The sequence below is a fragment of the Tricharina praecox genome, assembly GCF_024521635.1.
Source record: "Tricharina praecox strain CBS 144465 chromosome Unknown BZA05scaffold_12, whole genome shotgun sequence".
Classification (NCBI taxonomy): Eukaryota; Fungi; Ascomycota; class Pezizomycetes; order Pezizales; family Pyronemataceae; genus Tricharina; species Tricharina praecox.
This window is the reverse complement of record NW_026250414.1, coordinates 27,119-47,968: the sequence shown is the minus strand read 5'-3', so window position 1 is coordinate 47,968 and position 20,850 is coordinate 27,119. Positions and strand designations below refer to the sequence as shown.

Genomic DNA, 20,850 nt, shown 5'->3' with positions numbered 1-20,850 from the left:
ATCTACCCATCTCACACATCTCACACCATTCCCGTCGACTCTACCGGTGGTCTTCCGGTTTAGCGGCTGGTCGGTGTGCTTCGCTAAACCTTACCACCGCAATGATCTTTTGCTAACGACGGATGTGGGGAGGAAAGCAGCAGCAGACCTGGAGGAGGAGCCTAGGAGGAAAAGGAGGAGGAAGAGAAGGAGAGCATCGCATCGGGGGCAGAGCAAGAGTGCCCAGCAGGCAGAGTACTGTGTCTGCGGTCGCTGCGAGGAAGTCGGGGAGGACGATACGCCGTGATAGGTTGTGGAGCGGAAGCGGAAGACGGGGGAGAGAGGCGAGGGGCAGCATGAGGAGTGGGCATGTAGGCCCATACCGGTCCTTACTGTCAATCTACATTCTGAGTTTTGCTTGTGTCGGCCCGAGGTGGAGGGGTAGGGGAAGTGGGCGCCGCATCGGACTGGTCGGTACCGGAGCTTTCGCCTCGACTGGCCAGGGCGGGCAGGAAACGGATTCCGTGGGTTCGCCATAGTCTAGATAGGCTGCATTCGAAATAAAACAGGAAGATCTCTCTCTCTCGCCGGCGTGGCTGGCGGACCCATGGGCCTGCCTGCACCTCCACCGCCATGTATGCCGATACTTCGTCCCTAGTACCACTCGGCCGGAATCTGATCAAACACTTCCGCAAAGCAGCTAGACTAGACTATCGCGAACTTCCGTAAATCTTCGATCTCAAGCGATTCAGCCTCACACCCGTTTGAAGTTTCCGCGACTTCTTATCCCCGTACAGTAGGTATGTAATGGGGAACCAGCACTGTATGGTACGTGCTAGGTACTACTCGTAGGAATCTGGTACCTACCTGGGGCTGAGATGCGTCGCGACGAGCTCGAAATGATGCAAAGTCATTGGAATTTGGGGATGCAGTTACATATTCGCGATAAAACTGGAAAAGAAAAGAAAAATATATTCGCGATAAAACTGAAAAAGAAAAGAAACCCAGCACCCTGAGCCTTAAAGCTCCTCCTCATCTAAACCCTCCTCTCTGCCTTTCTAATATCCCTCATCTTCGTCCTCGTCAATGTCTATCTCGTCCCCCTCAGTGTCCTCTTCGTCGATCTCCATCTGCTGCTCGTCGGCGGCGTCGGCTTCAGCGGCGGCTCCGTCCTTCTCCTCGGAGATTGCGAGGAGATACAAGGCCGTTAAGGCCACAATCTGGAGGTAGTCCGCGTAGGCGGCCTCCTCGGCGGGAATTTCCTCCTCGGGAATCTCATTCAAAGGGTGGAGGTGGGGGGTTAATTGTCAAACCCATTGTTGCCGGTGTTCAGTTGTTTTGAGTTGCAGCTTCGTTGATGGTAAACTGTGTCTCGTTTGTTTTTAATTAAAACTCTGTAGCGGTGGGTGTGGCGGTGGGTGTAGTGGTGAGTGAATGATGTGATTGATGGTGTAGGAGGAAGGAGATGGAGGAAGAAGGGGGAGGAAGAAGGCAGGGAGGGGGCAGGTGGGGTGCTAATTGTAGCCCCCATGGTTTTTGTCGTTCGATGGTTTGTGTTTGCGAGTTTGGTGGATCGTGAGATGAAAGAGATGGATTGACTGTGTGGTTGATAATGTGGGAGGAAGGGAATGGAGGAAGAAGGGAGGGAAGAAGAAGGGGAGAGGGAAGCGTTCTTAAATAGAAGGGAGGGGAGGGAAGAGAGAGAGAAGGGAGGGAGAGAGAAAGCGAGGACTTGAGGGAAGAGAAGAGAAGCGAAGCCTCACGAGGTGCTTGGAACTGAATCGCCGTTGAGAGGTGAGGGTTGTTTTTTTTTTTTTTGTTTATTCATTAATTGCATGCGACCTACATGAGCTCTGATGAGCTCGCCAAAGAAATAAAGCTACGAAAGAAAAGTTCCCTTCTCGCCCCGCCTCGCCACCTGCCTCTACAACAGGAGATTCCATGAAAGAAAGTGTGGGAAGCAACAGCGGGTGTGACCCCGGCTCCTCGACCTCATCATCCTCCTCCTCCTCTCACCTCCTCCTCCTCTCGCCTCCTCCTCCTCTCGCCTCCTCCTCCTCTCGCCTCCCACGGATTTTGAAGCGGTCTTTGCCCCTCATTGCCTTCTGTCAGGCGTCTGACCATAATATCTTTTTCTGACTTTTCCATTTGGGGAAATTTTTGAAAAGGTGCTGTGGGACGCAGCTGGAACTGACGTCTTGTCGACGGTTTTCGATCCTTGGCTGCGAACTTTGGACGGACTTTTTGCAGTGTGGACCCGGGTGCGACTCTGTTGAGCATTGCTTGTTTTGCCTGCACACTTTTGCTTTGTTTTGATCGTTCCTGTTCGTTTGGGTGGTGTTGTGTCGGTCGATTGTGCTAACGTCACCGCATCGGTCTAGCGAGGTTGACTGGACCTCCGCCATTTCCACAGGAGTTCCTTTCTCGTTCGACCGCTCTCTACCTTTCTTGAATTTGTCTTGAATTTTTACTTATTTTTTTATTTTTAATGTTGCCTGGAGGGCCCCTCGGCCTCTGTGCTTCAGTGCCCTCGGATCTGGGGTCTGTTTAAGGCTTGTGGAGAGAGAGAGAGAGAGATCTTCCTGTTTTATTTCGCATGCAGCCTATCTTGACTATGGCGAACCGTCGCACTCCTTCCCTGCCTACTCTGGTCAGCCGCAGACACAGTATCTTGCTGGGAACTCTTGCTCTGCTTCCGATGCGATGCTTGCAAGTTGCCTCCTCCTCACCCTCCTCCTCCAGGTCTGGTGGAGCTTTCCTTCCCACATCCGTCGTTCCCTGAAACTTTAGGATTGCCTCGCTGCACCGCTCGTCGGCGAACAACTCCGCTATCGACCACCTCTCTTTCTTCTCTCCGTCTCCTTCCCGACCTTCGCCCACAAGGCTTTCTGTTGACTTCTCTTGAGGTTTGTGGCTTCTGTCCAGGCATGCGATGTCACTCGCGAGTAGAGTGATCCCCTGTGACGAGCCGCCTGAGAACCAAGGAGCCATGGGCAGTGACGATCTCACAACAGCTTGGATTCAGAATCCGATTGTGATAACCCATTAGTCGGTGAAAAGGACCAGCTACAGCATTGGCGACATCTCTAGCCGCAGTACTGCCACTAGCTACGTGTTCGACCGTCGTCAACCACTAGCCCCGCTTGGCAATGGATACTGCTACATATGATCCAGATGGTAGAAATGTCACGAAATATCACTCATAGACTGTTTTTAACGTCCTTGCACCTGACAATGCGTGCTGCTATGATACCCTCGCTTCAAGAGTTTTAGCATTAATGTCAGCGGTGATGTGTTGAAGTGCGGACTCATTCATGCTGATCAACTTCGGGCCCAGGTCGTCACCTGTTCGTCCTTGTGGTTGCTAAACACCGGCGGAGCTAGCATTTTCCGAACTCACACAACACCGCAACATCTTGCCGAACGTAACCCCTGCAACTTCGCTAAAACAATGCCGCATCTGCGATATCGCCATGTCGGTCCGTGCAGATATCTGCTACAAATCTGCGTGAAGACAGAGTATTCAACCTCAAGGTACATAAGGTTTCACTTGATGTGGCGCTCAGCCACTGAGTCATGTTGGCCAGCGCAAAGGCCTGATTGTAGTCCGGCTCAAGACGAGCGTTCAGCTTGAAGACTGTTTCACATAATGTCACCCTCAAAACCAGGCCGGACTTCCAGAGACTGGATGCAGCCAGCTCGTCTTCCAATCTGCTTCACGAACCACGATAATGCGTATCCGCCCATGCGTTTTCACCTGTCCCGAGCCTTCAATGATTCATCATTCGTCTTCACTTCTACCTGAGGCGTCGCCGGGCTGTGAAATTAAGCATATAAGTCTCCACCGAAAGCCAGCTCCTTCACGATCGTTCCTAACAGCTTCTGCAGAGCCAGCATCTCGGAACAATAATCCATCTCCTGCACATTCCACAGTCCACTGCCCTTTTGTAGTTCGCCAGCGGCCAGCCCGGTATAATAGATAAGAAAGTCTCAGCCATCCGTCCCCACCGCTCCTCCGCAGTTTCCACCTTCCACACTGCAGCACGATGTCCCATCCCCATCCAATCCCGGATCCTACCTCCTCCACCGGCGCGTGTCCCGAGCCAGCAAAGATCACCTTCTCCACCGGCGCGCGGAGGAAGGACCTTAAATACACGCGGAGGAGCCGAACCGCCACCAATCCCGGCGGGAACATTCTGCGGAGTGCCATCGACAAGCTCAACCGGTACCTTGGCACCGTCGTCCAGCGGCTTGTGGTGATGTTTGTCCCCTTTCCCTTCCTTCTATTCCATTCCACTACCAGTCCCGTCCCGCGATCACTAACTTCCATCTCTCGCAGCCGCATGCCCCACCACTCGTCTAACCAGCCCATCCCCGACGACCGGCACAGGGACTTCCCGCACTACGTCGCGTGGGCGCACGTGGGCACCTGCAGTCCCGCCGCGGTGCTTATATACGTCGACCTCGTGATAAACCCGCGAGTGTTTGTCATGCTCGCTACGCCGGGTCTGCGCAACAGACATAAGCGCGTGAGGCGCGCGTATGAGCGTAGAGGTCTAGTGCTAGCGCATGGGAAGACGGTGTGGACCAGGAAGAGGGCGATGCTTAGGGCGGATCCGTTGGAGGGGGTGTTGTGAGCGCGCGCGGGGGTGCGGGAGAGGGGTGGGGGCGCATTCATGTCGTTGATATCTATAGTATGATCAGTTATGTAGCCATTGGATCACCAATGGAGAAGATCTTGGTTTGGAGGTTCTTGACGCAAAGAAAGCTGCGTTTATATGCTACTTATGCTGGATCTCATCCACAATTTGAGGGCACCAATCCCGTGGACGAGTGACGTATAGTGTTTGGCCACCTCCGGGCGGTGGTAGAAATGTTGCAATGTGACATGTGTGCAGACACATTGAGAATATTGCAAGTTGAACATGATCAGTCGGCATCGAAATCATGCTTGATGCTGACCTAGATGTGTGTAGCTTGACTGGCGTCGAGTGCTGGTTGGACGAACGTTGACCATCAAATCCGTGTCGAGTGATCGCGCAGTGATCTGACATATGTCGGGATTGGTTTGTATCGTCAAACTCCTACTTTGCTCTGTGTCAGCCATCTAAACAGCCGTCAATTACAAACTCGCCATGCACATAGCTTGGAGAATGCCAACAAAAACAGTGCCGTCGCAGGAGTAGTTTCACTCTCTGGAAGTGTTGTACTAACAACGAATGACCTAGAACTTTTCCAGGTGACAACGGTTGAACAAATAGTAAGAAGAGTGACTAAACATATGAGGGTTTGTTTGTGTTAACTGCTTTCTTTATTAGCGGGGTACATAGAATGAAAACCAGGGGTTCACTGTCGCTCACTCGATATCACATTTCCACACTAACCAGAGCAGCAAAAGGCTTCAGTTTGCCCTCAAAACCCCTCGCTCCGCTACTTCCTTTTGCTTCCCTTTCACCTCCACCCCACGGACTCGAACAAAATCTTATCCCCCACCCAACCTCCTCCTCCACCCAACCTCCTCCACCCAACTTCCTCCTCCACCCAACCTCCTCCTCCACCCAACTTCCTCCTCCACCCGACTTACTTCCAACCGACTTATATCCATACAACATTATGCGCGTCTCCAACATTTTCCAGCTTATCGCGATGGTCGCAACCGTCGGACTCGTCTACGGAGCCCCAGCTGCGGACCACAGCTCGACTGGCACCACCTCGCTCGCCGAGCTCGAGCCCGAGTTCCTCTTCAAGGCCAGCTCGCACCCGGCGATGCCGACCATGCTCCCGCCCACCAACAACACGCTGGAGTCGCCCGACAACATGGTTCCGGAGGACGGCCATCTGACTTGCGAGACGTCTCACGCGTCGCCGACGTACTTCGAGATCGGCCAAGCGATTGCGCGTGTGTCCAACTCGGCGGCCGCCAAGTGCGTGCAGAAGAACTCCGCGGGGTCTAAGTGCTCGACGCTCGGCAAGTACAAGGGAGGCCAGGTCGGCATCTGCGGCATGCACTTGCTCGACATGAGCTGCAAGTGGATCCACTGGGCGGCCTGGAAGATCCGCTTCGAGTGCGGTAACGACCAGATTGGACGTGCTGGCGGCAAGTTTGAGTTTCCTGGCGGAATGACGGCGCTCACGGTAATCGTTTATTAGATGGTCGGGGATGAAAAGCTGGCAGGATGGCGGCAATAAAAGGGGTGGAGGAGTGACGGTGGGAAAATAAAAAACTACTGGCGCTTTACATTTCGTTCTTTCGTGACTCGCCGCATTTGTCGTGAGCCTTTTACGTAGGGCAGACAGAGCCTCACCCATGCAATAATCACGACAGTCCCCGAGTCATCTCGCTTCCAACATCTCACGCACTCACGATACAGCACATACGCACAGTAGTAGCTACCCGAATAGCTATACTCACGAATGAAATTACAAAACCGAGGATTTCGACTGCTCGTTGGCACATCCATACGCGGTTACGGTGTTGGTTTCGCACGGTGGGAGGGTTCCACGAGGGATAGGTAGGAGTTGGTTTCGGGAGCCAGCACTTTACGTTGTCGGCCATGCCATGCACACCCCGCATCGCCGTATCCCCAAGATCGTGGATAGCAGTGAGAATCACGGGAATGAGAATATCGACGATCTTGTTGTTTGCATCACCCGCTGTTGCTTACATAGCCGTATGCGGCGCACGGCCCCTTCCTCGACACACTGAGGTTCCTTATGCATCTCTCGTACAATCTCTCCAGCCTCATTACCGTTCTGCCCGTTAGACGTTAGACAATGCAACATACTATCCACCGCTTTTCATCACCTCTGGCAGCGGATCCTTTCAAGGTGCACAGAGATACCATGGGATTAGTACCAAGTGTAGCGACAGTGAAAACAAATATCCCCTCGCCCCCCCGCTAAGCCTAGATATGTATTCTCATACATGGCCAGTCCTCCTTACGCTTGGTACCGGCGGGAGTGGCTTGAGGCTGGCGCGGGAGTGGCGTGAGGAGGCTAGCGCGGGAGTGGCTTGAGGCTAACGCGGGAGTGGCTTGAGGCCCGCACGGACGAGGTATGGGTCTAGCTAGCATCGCAGCTGGGTATTGAGGGCCCTGGTTATAGAGAAGAGGAATTGATCAATTTAGAAAAGAGCAGTGGAACAGAATACTTCACAGAAAACGTAAAATATCGATACTGATACAAGGTGATGAACTGCTGAACTGCTGAACTGATGAACTGATGAAGACTGATGAAGAGAGAAATAGTGAAGACGGATGATGAACTGAGAACAACGACAGGAAAACAGAAGTAGTGATAACAGAGACAGGTAAACGTTTGGATGACCGCAGCGATCTGGATCAGGTCTCACCAGGTCTTGATAAGGTCTTCTCACTCCGGCGCCCGCCAACGGTCCCAAGCCCTCTGCCTCCGCGCTCCCTCGGTATGTAGCGAAACAGCAGCCCACTTCTTGTCAGCAGCAACCCTCAAATACGAGGCCCGGATGTGCTGTAGTCCGCACACAGGCAGTGCGGGTGGAACCGGGTATAGAAAGAGTCGGTAATGGAGGTGATGGTTACTATCCAGAAGGGATACATAGAGGTCTTCTTTCCCGCAGCAATAGAAAAAGCAAACCTTGATTTCAGTGGCGTCAAGCCTCCCGAAGCCTGCGTGTAACGTCGCTAATCATCCTCAAGAAGCGGACTGTTTTCCGAGATGATACGGTATATGTCGGTATATTTATTGTAGAGAAGCTCTCAATCCCATTCGTCACGATAGCATGCCGTTGATATGTGATGTGCCGAATACGAGGCTGGCCGATGACGACCCGCGCTGATACATCGTCTGTCAGCATTCCTGCCGTCTGTCGGCGTTGCTGCCGTCTGTCGGCGTTGCTGCCGTCTGTCGGCGTTGCTGCCGTCTGTCGGCGTTGCTGCCGTCGTCTTCGGCACATTCCAGACGTCCAACTGTGGCAGATTCCGGACTTCCGACGATCTAACAAATGCTTTGAGACAGCGAGTACATGCCGAATTCTCTCTCCCGACTTTCTCCGCAAATTTTCAGCCCTAGCGACGTGTCACTCACTCAACGATGCCAATGTTCTCGCAGGTGCCGATGGCATCTTCCGCAGCAGCAGTCGGGATTCTACATGATGCCTATTCGGCTAGCGGTATGGGGAAGCTGTCAAATGCGCCAGGCGAGTGATTTATGCGAACCATGTGCTGTGGGGCTGAAGTATAACGGTGTCGAGTTAGGAGACAGGACGATCAATTCCAAGCCAATGCGAGGGCAGCAACTTCCACTTCTTGGCCGCAGAATCCGGGGATAGACCGGCCTCTCTGCTGGCATGCGGGACCAATCACTTCACTTAGATTTGCACCTGAGAAACGATTCTAGGAGAGCCTGACTGATTCAGAAATGGCAAGCAACACACGGTGGATCACTCGCGTCGGGGCATCGAGCACTCGGGTCGGTGAAGACCGAGGGGAACGCCACTACTGCCGCGGATCCTCTCCGCACTCCACGGCCGTGGTCTTGGACTCTTGGCCTGCGCCGATCCACAATGCTTTGCCGGCCCCGCCACGGAGGTCCGCATACCAAATATGTAAGCACACGGCTGTTCCGCCCACTGCACGCATAAGCAGGGTGCGAATAGAGTATATGCATCGCTAACGGTCCCGTTGATAGGCGAATACACTAGGGCGGAGTGTGCGACGGCGCTCTGCTGACGCAGTGGGGAGATGCGGGGAACTGGCCGGAGGCGTCGCTCACCCACCCAGCGCGAATCCGTCACTTGGCGCAGGTGCGTCGGAGGGACTCGGGGCGTGATGCTTGCGCGATATACATACGGTCAGTTATCGGCTCGTGGGCAGGGGCGTTCGCGATTGCTACGTACCGGTATGTATCGAGCTTGCACAGATACATAGCAAGGCGCGACGGCAAGTACTTCGGAGGTTCGGTTTTTACGGCCGGAAAGCTCGTCGGAAAAGCCTGTTGGCCGCGAGCATTGCGCCGACCGCAGGATCCCTGACGCCCCGACGCCTCTTCCGCGAAGCTTTCTTGTTAGTTAGTCTCACTAACTAGCTCTGCTCTGGCGCCTTGGAGAATGGCCGATGAGGAAGTCGTGATCGTGACGGTCGGGAAGACAAGAGCGCAGCCCGGAATGGCGCCGACAGCAGAACCACCTTCCTCCATGTTTCCGCAGGACTAACCGAGTCTCCGAGCAGTACCCCACCAATCACACGCCGAAGCGCCTTCCGAGGCGTATGTATGCCAAGGCGACGAGGCTCTACTGGTGACTACGGTAGTTATCGTCTCGCACCGTTACACACCATCGGCATAGCCGGGCGGGGCTGGGCAATGCTTGTTTACGCCTTCAAACTTGGCACGCGACGTCGAGTCTCGCGGCCTCACCGACAACATGTATCGGTACCGAATTCTGCTTCTTCACGTCCCCACAATACGCTTCGGCATACCGGGACCTACCTTTCAAAGACATTCCGCCGTGGAGAGCCGCCCCGGAACTGTTCCGGAAACGAGGCTGCTACGGTGCTACGTATGTGCCTAGAGTGCACACCTTAGGTTCCATCTCCACTTTCACCGACGCTATCGATCACGCTCCCATGATCCTGGGTGTTTCACGGATTATCCCCGCCTGTATCCTCGCAATGTACCCTAGATACCTACCTACCTACATACTCCACTCTCCACGGTGCCAGCTGCTGATCATGCACAGCCGAATAGTTTATCCCCACATGGTTCGACAATTACAGTTATCGCGCATCGAACGACTTATCGCGCAAGACGCCCCCCCTGGATCAGCCGTGCCCCCATCTACGCAAATCAAGCGGTCTTCCCTGTCTTTCTCGATAACTCGGTCGGACAGACGGGCGCTCACAACCCTCCAGCTCCACATCTATTACTGTGATATTCGGTCAGACAGACGGTTGCCCAAAAACTCTCCAGATCCACATCTGTTGCTGTGATGAACGAACGGAAAGCGATCGGCATGCTTGTGGCGTCTTCGGGAAGCTGCATTCAAACCATGGCACCCATCGATGCGCACCGGGCAGAGTTCCGACTACTACATACATATCTTGGTGCGTCAGCGTATCACCTGGAGCCTGGAGGATTACATGGAGAATGTCATGGCGGGGGTGGGGTGGTACATCTGGAGCCTGGAGGATTAGGTTCATGGAGAATGCCGGGGCGGGGTACATCTGTAGCCTCGACCCGTGTCCGGAGAAACATCCTGAATAGGCGCTGGACCGTGCATATCGATTGCACTCTATTTTCAAGTCTGCTTTCCAGCCCCCTAATCGACATGTCGACTTTATCGCGTACCGGCTGTCATCTCTTCTCTACACACACCTGCCGTGCAAAACGAACACTAATCAGTCAACGGTCCAACGTGGGAACAACCGGACGACCGACTTCTGGTGGAGACCCGTACGCGGGCAGTCGTGACGGCATGGTACCAACTTCCCCATTCCGCATGATGCAAGTGTCAGCGTGAGCAGCTTTTTGGTCCTCGTCTTACGGCAACATCTTGAAATCTCGGCATACAATTCGATGCCACTGGAGAACCCTCGATGCGCAGCAGCGCCGCCCTCCTCTTTCGGCCGCATGTCGATGGTGCCTGGGTAGCGCCGGAAACTAAAAGCAAAAGCAAAAAAACATCGTCAGAACGACGGCCGATTCCGCAACGTCCAGTTACGAACTATGCACTATACCCAAACGTGGTGTACTCGGTATCGACACTCTGCTATCGACTCCAACTTGCCAATCCACGGTACTTCCGCTTCTTCCCCGCACCCGGTAGGAATCCAGCTGCAACTCTTCTGGTGGTCAGTATGGTGAAACCAACCGCACCTACAGGCCTAATGGTGGCAAGGCAAGCACACGATGCTCACGCGCTTCTTGTCTCGCCTTCCGACATACACAACCTCCATCCATCCGATTGTCTCCAACTCGGTGCAGGCCCTCGCCCTCGGCACCTAATATCTGGCGCGCACACGGCATCACTACTTAAAGTTCACCCTGTCCGCTCATCTTTGAGTCCGGACATTCCATCAACTTCCCTTGTTACTTCACCCACCCCCGCATTTACCGATCAGAGACATCGCCAATCATGGGTCGCCTCCAGAGAATCGGTATCCATCTCAAGGAGATCTTCACTACCGGCCAGGGTTACTACATCAACGAGCATGGAGAAACCGTCTACGGAAAGTTGCCTCGTGTCAAGGTGGAGAATCCGCTCACGACCATCCGCCGGCCTACCTTGATGAGTGCGTCTTCCGGATCCTCCTGTATTCCTTTGAGCGCGCAGAGCTAATAATCATAGACTATGTTTATTTCATGGTTGGATGGATGGCCTGGACTATGGATGGTTTGTTTCAAAGGCTCCCCCGTTCCGGCGGTATATTCGCTAACCGAAACAGGATACGATTTCCACTCCGTATCGCTCTCCATATCGAAATTAGCGACATACTACGAACATGGTTTGTCTCCACCGCTGTCGATGGTGTGACCCCAGCCTTTCTAACGAACGACACACGAAACAGAGCGGGAGAGCATCAGTATTTCCATCACCTTGACGCTTCTCTTCCGTTCCGTCGGTGCAGTCATCTTTGGTCTTGCGGGAGATTTGTACGGCAGAAAATGGCCGATGGTATGTAGAAACACAGTCTGCGGGACCGTTTGACACCATGTGCTAACTACCGACGTGGGAGGGCTAGATCGTCAATCTGCTCATTATCGCCGTTCTGCAACTGGCGACCGCGTACTGCGAGACTTTCGAGACGTTCCTTGGTGTGCGGGCGCTTTTCGGTATCGGAATGGGCGGAATCTGGGGACTGTCCGCATCCATGGCACTTGAGAGTAAGGAGAACCAAGTGCTCTTCGATCACGGACGCCACAGTAACTGACGCCACATTAGACATGCCTATGGAAGCCCGTGGTCTGTTCTCGGGAATCCTGCAGCAAGGATACGCCCTCGGCTACCTCATCGCGGCCGGTTTCAACATGAGCATCGTTCCCGCGTCGAAACACAGCTTCAAGATGCTTTACTGGCTCGGAGCAGGACTCACCGCCGCCGTGGCCGTCGCGCGTCTCTTCTTTGCCGAGTCTCAGCAGTTCATCGATGCTAAGAAGAACAGCGAGGTCACCGGGAAAGTAAAGATCCGCTTGTTCATGACCGACGCGAAGAAAATCCTCAGGGAGTACTGGAAGCGGATGGTCTACGCCATCATCTTGATGGCGCTGTTCAACTACGTAACCATCCCCCCCAGCCCGACGACATCATACCTCAGCTGACTAACCTGTCCCCTACAGATGTCGCACACAAGTCAGGACATGTACCCTACCTACATGCAACAGACCAAAGGCTTCTCGAGCCAAATGTCCTCCAAAGCCACCATGATTGCCAAGACCGGCGCCGTCGTGGGCGGCACCTTCTGCGGGTATTACAGTCAATTCTTCGGTCGCCGCGCCACCATCATCGTCGCGTGCGCCTTCGGTGCCGCTCTGATCCCGCTCTGGGTCCTTCCGACCTCCTGGGGCACTCTCACCGCCGGCGCGTTCCTGATCCAATTCATGGTGCAGGGAGCCTGGGGCGTCGTGCCAATCCACCTGAACGAGCTGTCGCCACCGCAATTCCGCTCGTCATTCCCGGGTATCTGCTACCAGCTCGGCAACATGATTTCCGCGCCGGCGGCGCAACTTACCTCCGCCATCTCCGAGAGCCTGGTCATCGTTGTCGACGGCGAGCACAGGCCCAACTACGGCATCACCCAGGCCGCTATGATGAGCGTCATTTTTGTCCTCCTGCTCATCTGGACTGCCTGCGGAAATGAGCAGAGGGGATCGCACTTTGAGCTGGCCAAGGCCGCCGGAGACGCTGGGACTGACGAGAAGACGAAACAGCTCGAGGCGGGTGAGGCGGAGCTCGAGATGGTCGAGCGCGTTACTACCGCCCAGGCCTTGGGGGACGAAAAAGCAACAGTTGGGGGGAAATAGTGGCCTGCGGGCCGGGCGATGTACTTTTTGGTTGGAGGAAAACGGAGGTGGTGGATTGAGGAATTGAAACGAATTGAATCTTTGCGCTCGGATCAGATCTCGAGATGTTGCCTTTGTAAAGTGCCGTGACAATGTTAAACAATCACGTGTTCGATGTTCCCCGTGAAATCTATAAACACCTCGCTTCAGCCTTCGGTATCAAGGTTAAAAACGTGGCGAATACCGAGTAACGTTGACATCCGAGCCTGCATGCCATCCTTCCCTCCATCCGCCCGACCGACCGAAACAGATTTAAGATTTCGCAGATGGCCGATCTAGTATAATACGAACACGCCATTACACCCGAGACACCATAGATGAACGGACGCGGCCATCATGCAATATCATCCGGTACTGGGGAATTAGTGTGACCCCGTCCTCGTGCGTATGTAGCATACCCGGTAGTAGCCAGGCAGGTATGTAGCCAGAAAGTTCCCGGCGGGCTTTTATTCGATTGGCGGGGGTTTTTGTTTTTTGTAAGTAACAACAATCAATGTATGTACCGTAGTTAGACTACCGCGATAGGTATTCGGCAAGAGTGTACCAGTCACGTGGCTGGCCGACCAAGCAGATCCGGCACGAAAAAAACGAGTGAGCTACCATGGACACATGAGCACAGCGTAATCCTCAGCCGTGGCAAAGGCCAGAAAAAGAAGATAAAAACAGTCACAATATCGCACTCGGGTAAGAAATAAAAGCCAAAAAAGCCACAAGACACAAAAGCATCATTTAGCTCAGCACCCCGCGAGTTGAACCCTCGTTTTTACGACCTACTTGCTGATCCGTGTATGCACATAGGACTTACCTAAGCAGGGCTGGGAATAGTCCGTCCGTCTGGACGGTTCACGAGAAGTCTGACTTGCAAAAATGTACTTTTATTTCCGAGGAATAGCCCGCTATTCCGCATCCTCATCCTCCCCTTCGCCCTGCCCCTTCCCTTCGCCCTCCCCCTCCCCTTCCAGTCTCGCGACCACCATCCAGTCCAAGAACCGTTGCTTAGCCGAGACCACGATCTCGACCGAGACCGCGTCCGCAGACACCTCCGCACCTCCGCATCCTCGGCGACCTGGACGATTCTCGTCCTCCCGTCAGCGGCCAGCGCGATAGAGGTCCCTTCGGTACTTGATCGCCTTGGGACGACTCTTTGTAACGGCAGTGGTGCTGGTGGCGGTGCTGGTGGTGGTGGTGATGGTGGCGGCTCTCTGTGTATTGTAATGTTAGAGACATAGATACAAATATAGGGCAGCATGAATTAACAAACGTACCCTGCTCCGCCGCATCTTGGTAGCCTTCGCCCCAGCCCAAGTTGGCTGGGGGCTGGCCTTCTTGCGGCGAAGGGTCCGAGTCCGCTTCCGCGAGTCGAAGCCCGGCGAAAGCTGTACAAATCGAGTGAGTGATGCATTAATTGGTGGCGACTCGCGAGAGAAGAGGGATCAGCTTACCTTCACCGGCGCCTGCGGCCTTGATAGTCGCGCGGTCGCGAAGGAGGTGTCCGTGCGCGGTGGGAGTAGATGGTGCAACCATCTATTCTACTGTGAGCGCAGTTCGTGAACAACGAATACAGCTGGATGGAGTATATGCGAGTGACGGGTTGTGTGTCTGGTCGTGTGTGTGTATGTTGTGGAGAGCGGAGGGGAGATGGGGGGGACTTACAATTGTTGAATTGTGTAGTTGCGATGAAGTTGAGTTCTTCGGGAGATGGATGTAGAAAGGTGGGAGAGAGTGGCAGCCATGGAGCTGATATTCATGGGTGTTCGTAGTTCTAGAGAACTTGGTACTTTTGAAGCCACGTCACGGTCAATGAGACGTCAGACTCAGATCGCCAACTGATGTGTGATCTACTCTCAATAGCTCCTCAGTAGACTTTCTGGCAAAGCAGACCGTAGTTTCACTTCGAAAAACAGAGGCCACAACCGAATTCTCTCCCATAATCCATTTCATCAATCCCCCCATCCATCAACAACTAGAAGTACAATCTGAAACCTACAATACAATACCATCCAACCCCACCCAACCCCATAGCTATAATGGATGATACCTAGTGTAAGCAAAGTCGAGTAATAATCCGCCCGTCAGTCTTATAATACAGCCACCTCTTACTCTTCATCCGTTCATAGTTGAACGTCATCACAAAGCAAAACTCCTCCCTGTTCGCTCTCCTCCCACAACGACTCCCGCTCCTCCTCCTTCGCCTTCACTTTCTTCTCCTCGACCTCCACATCCTTCTCCTCCGCCTCCACATCACTCTCCTCTTCTTTCAACTTCGTCTCCTCCCCCTCCACCTCCTTTACACCCCCCTCCCCCATCTGCGGCTCGTAAACGTCAGCAGCGCCATCCAAGCTAGCCATTGCCAACTCTGACTCTGACTCTGGCTCCTCGCCTTCCATTCCATCCTCCTCCTTTACATCCCTCTCCTTCAGCCGCTCATGAACATCAGCAGGCCCATCCAGACTAGCCACTGCCAACCCCTGCTCCGGCTCCTGTTGCTCTCCATCCACATCACCCTTCACCGCGAATAATCCAACCACCTGACCCGACGGAACAGCCTGGAACTGTATCTTAACCGGCGGCGGCGGGGGCGGCGGGGAGACATTTTCCTTTTCCCTGCCATCTGAGAGATCCGACTGACTGGCCTCGTACCCCGTCGACGAACCCGTAGAGCTATACTCGGCCACGCGGTATGTCCGCAGCGGTTGTTTTTCGGACTTGATGTTGTCCGTGGCTGTGTGGATTGCAGCGATGGGCTTCCTTGGTGCGGAGGAAGTGGATGTGGATGTGGAAGTAGAGGTGGAATCGATAACGATCGTGTTTGGGTCGATAGCACCGCCTATGGACGCCCCGCACAACACGCCGTCGCGTTGTTTCAGGATAGCGAGGTTCTCGGTGCCCGGGGCTCGGTCGGTAAAGATGCTGTCCAGCCAGCTGTCCCTCATGCCCTTTCTGCGATCCCGTAGCGTTTCACGACCATAGGAGGAGTCCTGCAATCCTGTGGCAAGGGAAGCCGATGGACCCTCGAGGTGCACAGTGGCGGCGTCTTCGAGTCTCCTCGTCGCCTCACGGAGGTTATGTGCTGTTGGGTCCTTGTTCCCCGGGGGGCTCTCGGCATCACTACGGAGGGAGGAGGGAATGAAGGTGCGAAAGAAGCTGCCTGGGCGTGGTGACACGCCGCCGCCAAGGTCGAGGAGCCCGTGGTGCCACTTTGTTGGGGCAACGGTGCCGTCGAGATCCGTCGGGTCGAAGTGGCGCCGCGGATAGTGCGGGATGTAGAGGGCGCTACTGGGGCTGCTGCCGCCGGGTCTGGTAGTTTCCGGTTGGGCGGAGGAGGAGGAGGGTGCGGCTGCGCTGGGCGGCGGAGGAGTGATCTCGGGCACATTCGCCGCTGCAAGCATTCCTTCGGGATCCATTGGTGCATCGTTGCCGCCAGGTTGTCGACCTAGGTATTGCCGAGTGTAGGTGCTGTGCGTGACGTGGGCGATCTTGCGAGGGGTACAACAGTGCAGAAGCAGAAACAAGAAGAGGATGATGATTATGGTGATGGCGAGAACTACGGGGATCAGGATCAGAGTCGTGGCGATTACATCGGGTGTCCAGAGAGGAAGCTCGTTTGGAGTGGGCTGGGAGGGAGGTGGCAGGTCGGAGTCGTCTTCGTCAGACTTGTCGTCCGGATCGCTGTTTGCATCTCCGCCCTCATCGTTCCAGTCCTCATCGTTCCGGTCCTCATCGTTCCAGACCTCATAATTCCAGTCCTCATCGTTCCAGTCCTCATTGTTCCAGTCCTCATCGTTCCAGACCTCATAGTTCCAGTCCTCATCGTTCCCGTTCCCATCGTCGATAGTAGACTCAACAACTGCCTGTACTGCTCCATCTCCCTGAACCCCCACCTCTACCACCCGGTCCATCTCAGCCACGCCCCCACCCTCCGCATCCTGCTCGACGAGTTCAACGCTTAAGGGAGGTGGCAGGTCGGCATTTTCTTTGTCAGACAGGCTTGGGGTGGCCTGGGCGGGAGGTTGTAGGTCGGAATTTTCTTCGTCAGACTTGCCGTCCTCATCTCTGTTTGCATCTCCGTCCTCATCGTTTCCGTTTCCATCGTCGACAGTGGACTCAACAACAGTCTGTACTGCCCCATCACCCTGAGCCACAGCCCCTACCGCCGGGTCCATCTCAACCACATCCCCACCCTCCATCTGCCGCCTATTCACCAACGGGGCACTGGCAAGCGCACTTCCCACAGCCCTCATGAACAACAATCCGTCCGCATCCTGCTGGACGAGTTCGCCGTTTAGGCCCGATCCCAGAGGTGCTCCAGGGTCTCTCTCAACGTTGCTATGACTGGCCGGAAGTGCACAGACGCACCAGAAAAGTGCATGCACGAGGACGAGAGACGGGAGAGGTTTCATCGTGAATCAGGAACGGAACGGAAAAGAAAACTCGTGTGTGCTGTGGTGGTAGTAAACAAAAAATCCGAGTACTCTGGCAGTGAGGTGCGTTGTATCGTGGAGCGGGGAGGGAGCGGGAGGGGAGCAGCAGGTCCATATGGCTGGTCTGTATCACACAAGCCTTGCCATAGTGCCACTCGAAATGACTTCGCGCATGCTCCATTGCAGCTACGAGCGCTATGGAAACGAAAGCACATGGAAGCTCGATTTAGCAGTCGGCACTTCTACAGTAAGAAATATACACATCAATATCAAAGTCTTCAGAACGCAAAAAAAAGACATCAATCGTCATAAGCAACCGCAAACCAGCACACTGTCGTACGTTATCGTAGAAAAGACTGGAAAATACAAACATGAGGAACGCATAGCGCACACAGAAAGAAGCTAAGAAACCCGAAGAGCCGCACAAACCAATACAGAAGCAACGTCTCTCGCCAATCGCTTAGAAAATGCCGTTAACAATCTTGCCGCCGATTGTTGCACCGGCACCGAAGATCGCAGCTGAAAGGGTGGCGTTAGTAACCGATAGCCGACCGCTAAGCGGCATAACTCAGGGGGTGATGACAAACCATTTCCCAGCTTCTTCCCAAACTTCTCCCCGTTCTTTCCCAGCGCACCCTTCTTCTCCTCATTCTGGTACTCCCCACTCCCAGATCCATGGGTGACATCAGTCATCATGTTCCCACCGGGTCCGTACGCCGAGTATCCCGTCTCCTTCCTCGGCGGCAGACCCGGCAATTTCCCCGCGCCGTTCCCCAGCACCTGCGTCTCCTTCACATACGAGCTCGGGAAGAGTCCAATCTCAATCTGCCCCATGACCCGTCCGCGCCACCAGTCGTCCTTGATCTTCTCGATGACCTCGATCGTCTCGCCCGCCTGGAACGACAGATCGCCGGCTTCGGAGCCGTTGAACGCCCACATCGCCTCGGCGCGCGACAGGATCCCCGCTGATGCGGTGTAGCTCGGTGGCGGCGGCTGCGGCGGCGTGGGGCCGGAGATGGGCTGCATCGCTTTCTCGTGGGCTGGCGTTTTGGTCGACGCAGGAGGCGACATGGGCGGTGTGAAACCCATATGCGGGACGGCGGGTGTGGCGGACTGGGCCGGCGCCATCGTGGCGGGAGTCTGTGCGCGCAAGGTAGCGGTTACGCCGGATGGGTTCGGGAGGATGTTGAGGATCTGCGACATCTGCGAGGAGGTGAGGACGCCGGTTTCGACGAGGAAATCGAGCTCCTGGAATGAGATGTTAGCGACTGCGACCGAGGCGATCGGAGGGGGCCGCTTCTTCACTGCTGTACATTTTGGATGGAGCGGATCGCGCGGTTCTGGTAAGCTACTTGGTTGAACGACATGGTTTCTTTTCGTCGTTCGTTCGTGGGGAAAGGTAGGTGTGAGGTGGAGAGAGCTATGCCTTGCGGTGGGCGGGGAAGCGACAGAGTTTTGTACTCTGCTGTGTCGCACCAATCTCTGCAGCGAGTCTATCTGCGAGTGAATGCCGCCGGGTTTCCACGCAGCCGAGAGCGCAAGGGAGGAGGAGGCGACGGTGGCTGGCTGGCTTGCTGAAACGGGGGTCGGGTGGGTTCAAGCGACGGGAGGTGATTCGCGGGGACGGGACGAGCGAACCGAATGAGTTGGTGGAGGAGTTGTTTCGTTGGAGTGAGTGGGCAGAAGGGGAGAGGGAGCAAGAGTACGTGTGCAGTGTGCTGTTCGATGTCTGAGTGGGTATCTGTAGAACGCCTTAGCATGGTTCTTCATGCAGTGCTGGCATGGCGGTGAGCTGAATGGATGAGTGTGGCAGGGGTGGCCTACTGGCGGCGAACTATTGTGGCTGTGCAGGGAAGCTGGTTCCGAGACATGGGATATCACGCGAAGCTGAAACGGCACGGCGTCTAAAATAGGCATCGCATATATATGAAATGGAGTGTTTATGAACCTTCCGTATCGCGATGATCCAGTTGGGTCGCATTCAAATTACACAGCAAACGGATATGAATCCTCGCATCCGTACCTTCCAGAAGAGCAGTGCCGAAGCACGTTGAAGGGAGGCGAAACCCGGAGCACGTGATTTAGCGATCTTGGCCCACCATTCTCGGCCCAGCGATAGTTAGCACAGTCCGCGATAGCCGAGCCGACTCCCGAGAACACGACGGCATCTCGAACTGCCCTTTCCACCCCACCTCCATCCTCCCTACCATCGGCAAAACAACAATGCTCCGCCCACTCTCCCACCTCCTCCGCCCGCGGGTGCTAACCCCGCTCCGTACCTACGCCTCCAACTCCAAGCCATCCACGCCTGCCTCCTCCGCCGTCACCCCCAATGCCCCTCGCGACCCCATCTCCTCCGCCCCAACCCACCCCGGCCTCGCCGGCTCCTTCGGCGACACCGCGCACGAACTCGACGTTGGCGAGATCCTGTCGGGACAATTCCGGGTCGAGCCCTTACGTCGCGTAGGCGAAGACCTCAAAACGATGCGCGCGCGTCTCGTGTACCAGTCGCGCAAGCGCGGGATCCTTGAGACCGACCTGCTGCTGAGCACGTTCGCGAACGAACATCTGAACGGCATGGACAGGATCATGCTAGATCAGTATGATCGCTTCCTCGACGAGAATGATTGGGATATCTACTACTGGGCTACCCAGCAGGCGCCGCCGACGAGTGTGGAGTACGCGGAGGGGGGCAGCTCGCCGCTTGGGGGCGGCGCGGATGCAGGTGTGAGGGGCGCCGGGCCAGATGATGCCAGTCCTACTGTGAAGGATGAGAAGAGTGGGAAGGCAGGCGAAATTGAAAAGAAGGAGGCTGGTGTTACGGAGTTTGGCGGGCAGGCGCCGGGCGAGTGGGCACAGACAATAGGGAGGAATAGGGAGCCGTATAGGCCTCCGCCGAGGAGATGGAGGGATAGTGGGGTTTTGAAGATGATCAGGAATCATGTGGAAGTCAGGAAGGGAAGGGAGGCGTCAAAGGCAGACATCGGAGGATTGGGACGGATGCCTGACTTCAAGTAGAGAAGAGGCCTTAATATTACTGTAAAAGAATGAGCGAAGCATGATGACTTGTAAAGCCATAATCACGCATGTAAGAAATTTCGGTTTCCGTTGTCCAGATGTGATCACTGGAAAATCCAAAAATTTAAGCTCTCACCCCGATTTGAACGAGGGACCTGTCGATCTGCAATCGACCGCTCTAACCCCTGAGCTACGAGAGCTTAATACTGGTATTTGTATGTAAGCTTTATTATCCAAGCATACTTGTGACTTAACGAGGTATAGATTCGCGAGTATGCCCCTACTTTCATGATACAGTGTACGTGGTGGTGGAAGACACGTGCGATACGCCGTCACTGGGAAGGCCGCCTTGTCATCAGGAGATAGAACTTCATGTGAGGAGATTCGACCAGAACCT

The 20,850-nt window shown here is 54.9% G+C and overlaps 9 protein-coding genes and 1 non-coding gene across 10 annotated transcripts; 5 read left to right on the top strand and 5 right to left on the bottom strand.

Annotated features, from left to right (window-relative positions):
* Positions 1–1,037: 1,037 nt before the first annotated feature.
* Positions 1,038–1,510, bottom strand: BZA05DRAFT_418683 (uncharacterized protein; the record flags this gene model as incomplete). Its single annotated transcript, XM_051485535.1, has 2 exons — positions 1,038–1,253; positions 1,373–1,510. The coding sequence occupies 2 exons, from the start codon at positions 1,508–1,510 to the stop codon at positions 1,038–1,040; spliced, it is 354 nt and encodes a 117-aa protein (XP_051339288.1).
* A 4,082-nt stretch (positions 1,511–5,592) lies between these two features.
* On the top strand, positions 5,593–6,129 carry BZA05DRAFT_444946 (uncharacterized protein; the record flags this gene model as incomplete). Its single annotated transcript, XM_051486961.1, has 1 exon — positions 5,593–6,129. The coding sequence occupies one exon, from the start codon at positions 5,593–5,595 to the stop codon at positions 6,127–6,129; it is 537 nt and encodes a 178-aa protein (XP_051339287.1).
* Positions 6,130–7,953: 1,824 nt separating this feature from the next.
* On the bottom strand, positions 7,954–9,153 carry BZA05DRAFT_436224 (uncharacterized protein; the record flags this gene model as incomplete). Its single annotated transcript, XM_051486401.1, has 4 exons — positions 7,954–8,587; positions 8,731–8,789; positions 8,855–9,000; positions 9,040–9,153. Coding segments are annotated over 4 exons (536 nt in total), but the record flags the coding sequence as incomplete, so codon positions are not given.
* A 589-nt stretch (positions 9,154–9,742) lies between these two features.
* On the top strand, positions 9,743–10,752 carry BZA05DRAFT_43468 (uncharacterized protein). The gene has a single exon (XM_051486335.1). The coding sequence runs from the start codon at positions 9,944–9,946 to the stop codon at positions 10,472–10,474; it is 531 nt and encodes a 176-aa protein (XP_051339285.1). The 5' UTR covers positions 9,743–9,943; the 3' UTR covers positions 10,475–10,752.
* Positions 10,753–10,782: 30 nt separating this feature from the next.
* BZA05DRAFT_43438 (major facilitator superfamily domain-containing protein) lies at positions 10,783–13,103 on the top strand. Its single transcript, XM_051486318.1, has 7 exons — positions 10,783–11,246; positions 11,303–11,347; positions 11,400–11,459; positions 11,523–11,629; positions 11,697–11,838; positions 11,897–12,231; positions 12,292–13,103. Exons 1-7 carry the CDS (start codon positions 11,090–11,092, stop codon positions 12,973–12,975), a joined length of 1,530 nt encoding a protein of 509 aa, XP_051339284.1. The 5' UTR covers positions 10,783–11,089; the 3' UTR covers positions 12,976–13,103.
* A 999-nt stretch (positions 13,104–14,102) lies between these two features.
* On the bottom strand, positions 14,103–14,538 carry BZA05DRAFT_444944 (uncharacterized protein; the record flags this gene model as incomplete). The annotated part of the gene is made up of 3 exons (XM_051486960.1): positions 14,103–14,216; positions 14,272–14,390; positions 14,457–14,538. The coding sequence occupies 3 exons, from the start codon at positions 14,536–14,538 to the stop codon at positions 14,103–14,105; spliced, it is 315 nt and encodes a 104-aa protein (XP_051339283.1).
* A 689-nt stretch (positions 14,539–15,227) lies between these two features.
* Positions 15,228–16,258, top strand: BZA05DRAFT_397782 (uncharacterized protein). The gene has a single exon (XM_051483653.1). It carries the CDS (start codon positions 15,724–15,726, stop codon positions 15,982–15,984), a length of 261 nt encoding a protein of 86 aa, XP_051339282.1. The 5' UTR covers positions 15,228–15,723; the 3' UTR covers positions 15,985–16,258.
* Positions 16,259–17,583: 1,325 nt separating this feature from the next.
* Positions 17,584–19,207, bottom strand: BZA05DRAFT_473926 (uncharacterized protein). The gene is made up of 3 exons (XM_051488094.1): positions 18,749–19,207; positions 18,023–18,683; positions 17,584–17,954 (listed from the first exon to the last, which is right to left on the bottom strand). Exons 1-3 carry the CDS (start codon positions 18,800–18,802, stop codon positions 17,896–17,898), a joined length of 774 nt encoding a protein of 257 aa, XP_051339281.1. The 5' UTR covers positions 18,803–19,207; the 3' UTR covers positions 17,584–17,895.
* Positions 19,208–19,579: 372 nt separating this feature from the next.
* Positions 19,580–20,552, top strand: BZA05DRAFT_397778 (TPR repeat protein). Its single transcript, XM_051483652.1, has one exon. It carries the CDS (start codon positions 19,659–19,661, stop codon positions 20,451–20,453), a length of 795 nt encoding a protein of 264 aa, XP_051339280.1. The 5' UTR covers positions 19,580–19,658; the 3' UTR covers positions 20,454–20,552.
* A 28-nt stretch (positions 20,553–20,580) lies between these two features.
* Positions 20,581–20,653, bottom strand: BZA05DRAFT_t167. Its single transcript has one exon. It is a non-coding gene; the product is annotated as a tRNA-Cys (tRNA).
* Between the last annotated feature and the right edge of the window lie 197 nt (positions 20,654–20,850).

Excerpts from the sequence above, each read along its gene's own strand:
- BZA05DRAFT_473926 (XM_051488094.1), bottom strand. The coding sequence starts at position 18,802 with ATGTCGTTCAACCAAGTAGCTTACCAGAACCGCGCGATCCGCTCCATC. Across the intron at positions 18,684-18,748 it reads CGATCCGCTCCATCCAAAAT|GAGCTCGATTTCCTCGTCGA; the intron begins GTACAGCAGTGA and ends ATCTCATTCCAG. Across the intron at positions 17,955-18,022 it reads TGGGAAGAAGCTGGGAAATG|CTGCGATCTTCGGTGCCGGT; the intron begins GTTTGTCATCAC and ends CCACCCTTTCAG.
- BZA05DRAFT_397778 (XM_051483652.1), top strand. The coding sequence starts at position 19,659 with ATGCTCCGCCCACTCTCCCACCTCCTCCGCCCGCGGGTGCTAACCCCG.
- BZA05DRAFT_43438 (XM_051486318.1), top strand. The coding sequence starts at position 11,090 with ATGGGTCGCCTCCAGAGAATCGGTATCCATCTCAAGGAGATCTTCACT. Across the intron at positions 11,247-11,302 it reads CCGCCGGCCTACCTTGATGA|ACTATGTTTATTTCATGGTT; the intron begins GTGCGTCTTCCG and ends TAATAATCATAG. Across the intron at positions 11,460-11,522 it reads AGCGACATACTACGAACATG|AGCGGGAGAGCATCAGTATT; the intron begins GTTTGTCTCCAC and ends CACACGAAACAG.
- BZA05DRAFT_397782 (XM_051483653.1), top strand. The coding sequence starts at position 15,724 with ATGTTGTCCGTGGCTGTGTGGATTGCAGCGATGGGCTTCCTTGGTGCG.
- BZA05DRAFT_43468 (XM_051486335.1), top strand. The coding sequence starts at position 9,944 with ATGAACGAACGGAAAGCGATCGGCATGCTTGTGGCGTCTTCGGGAAGC.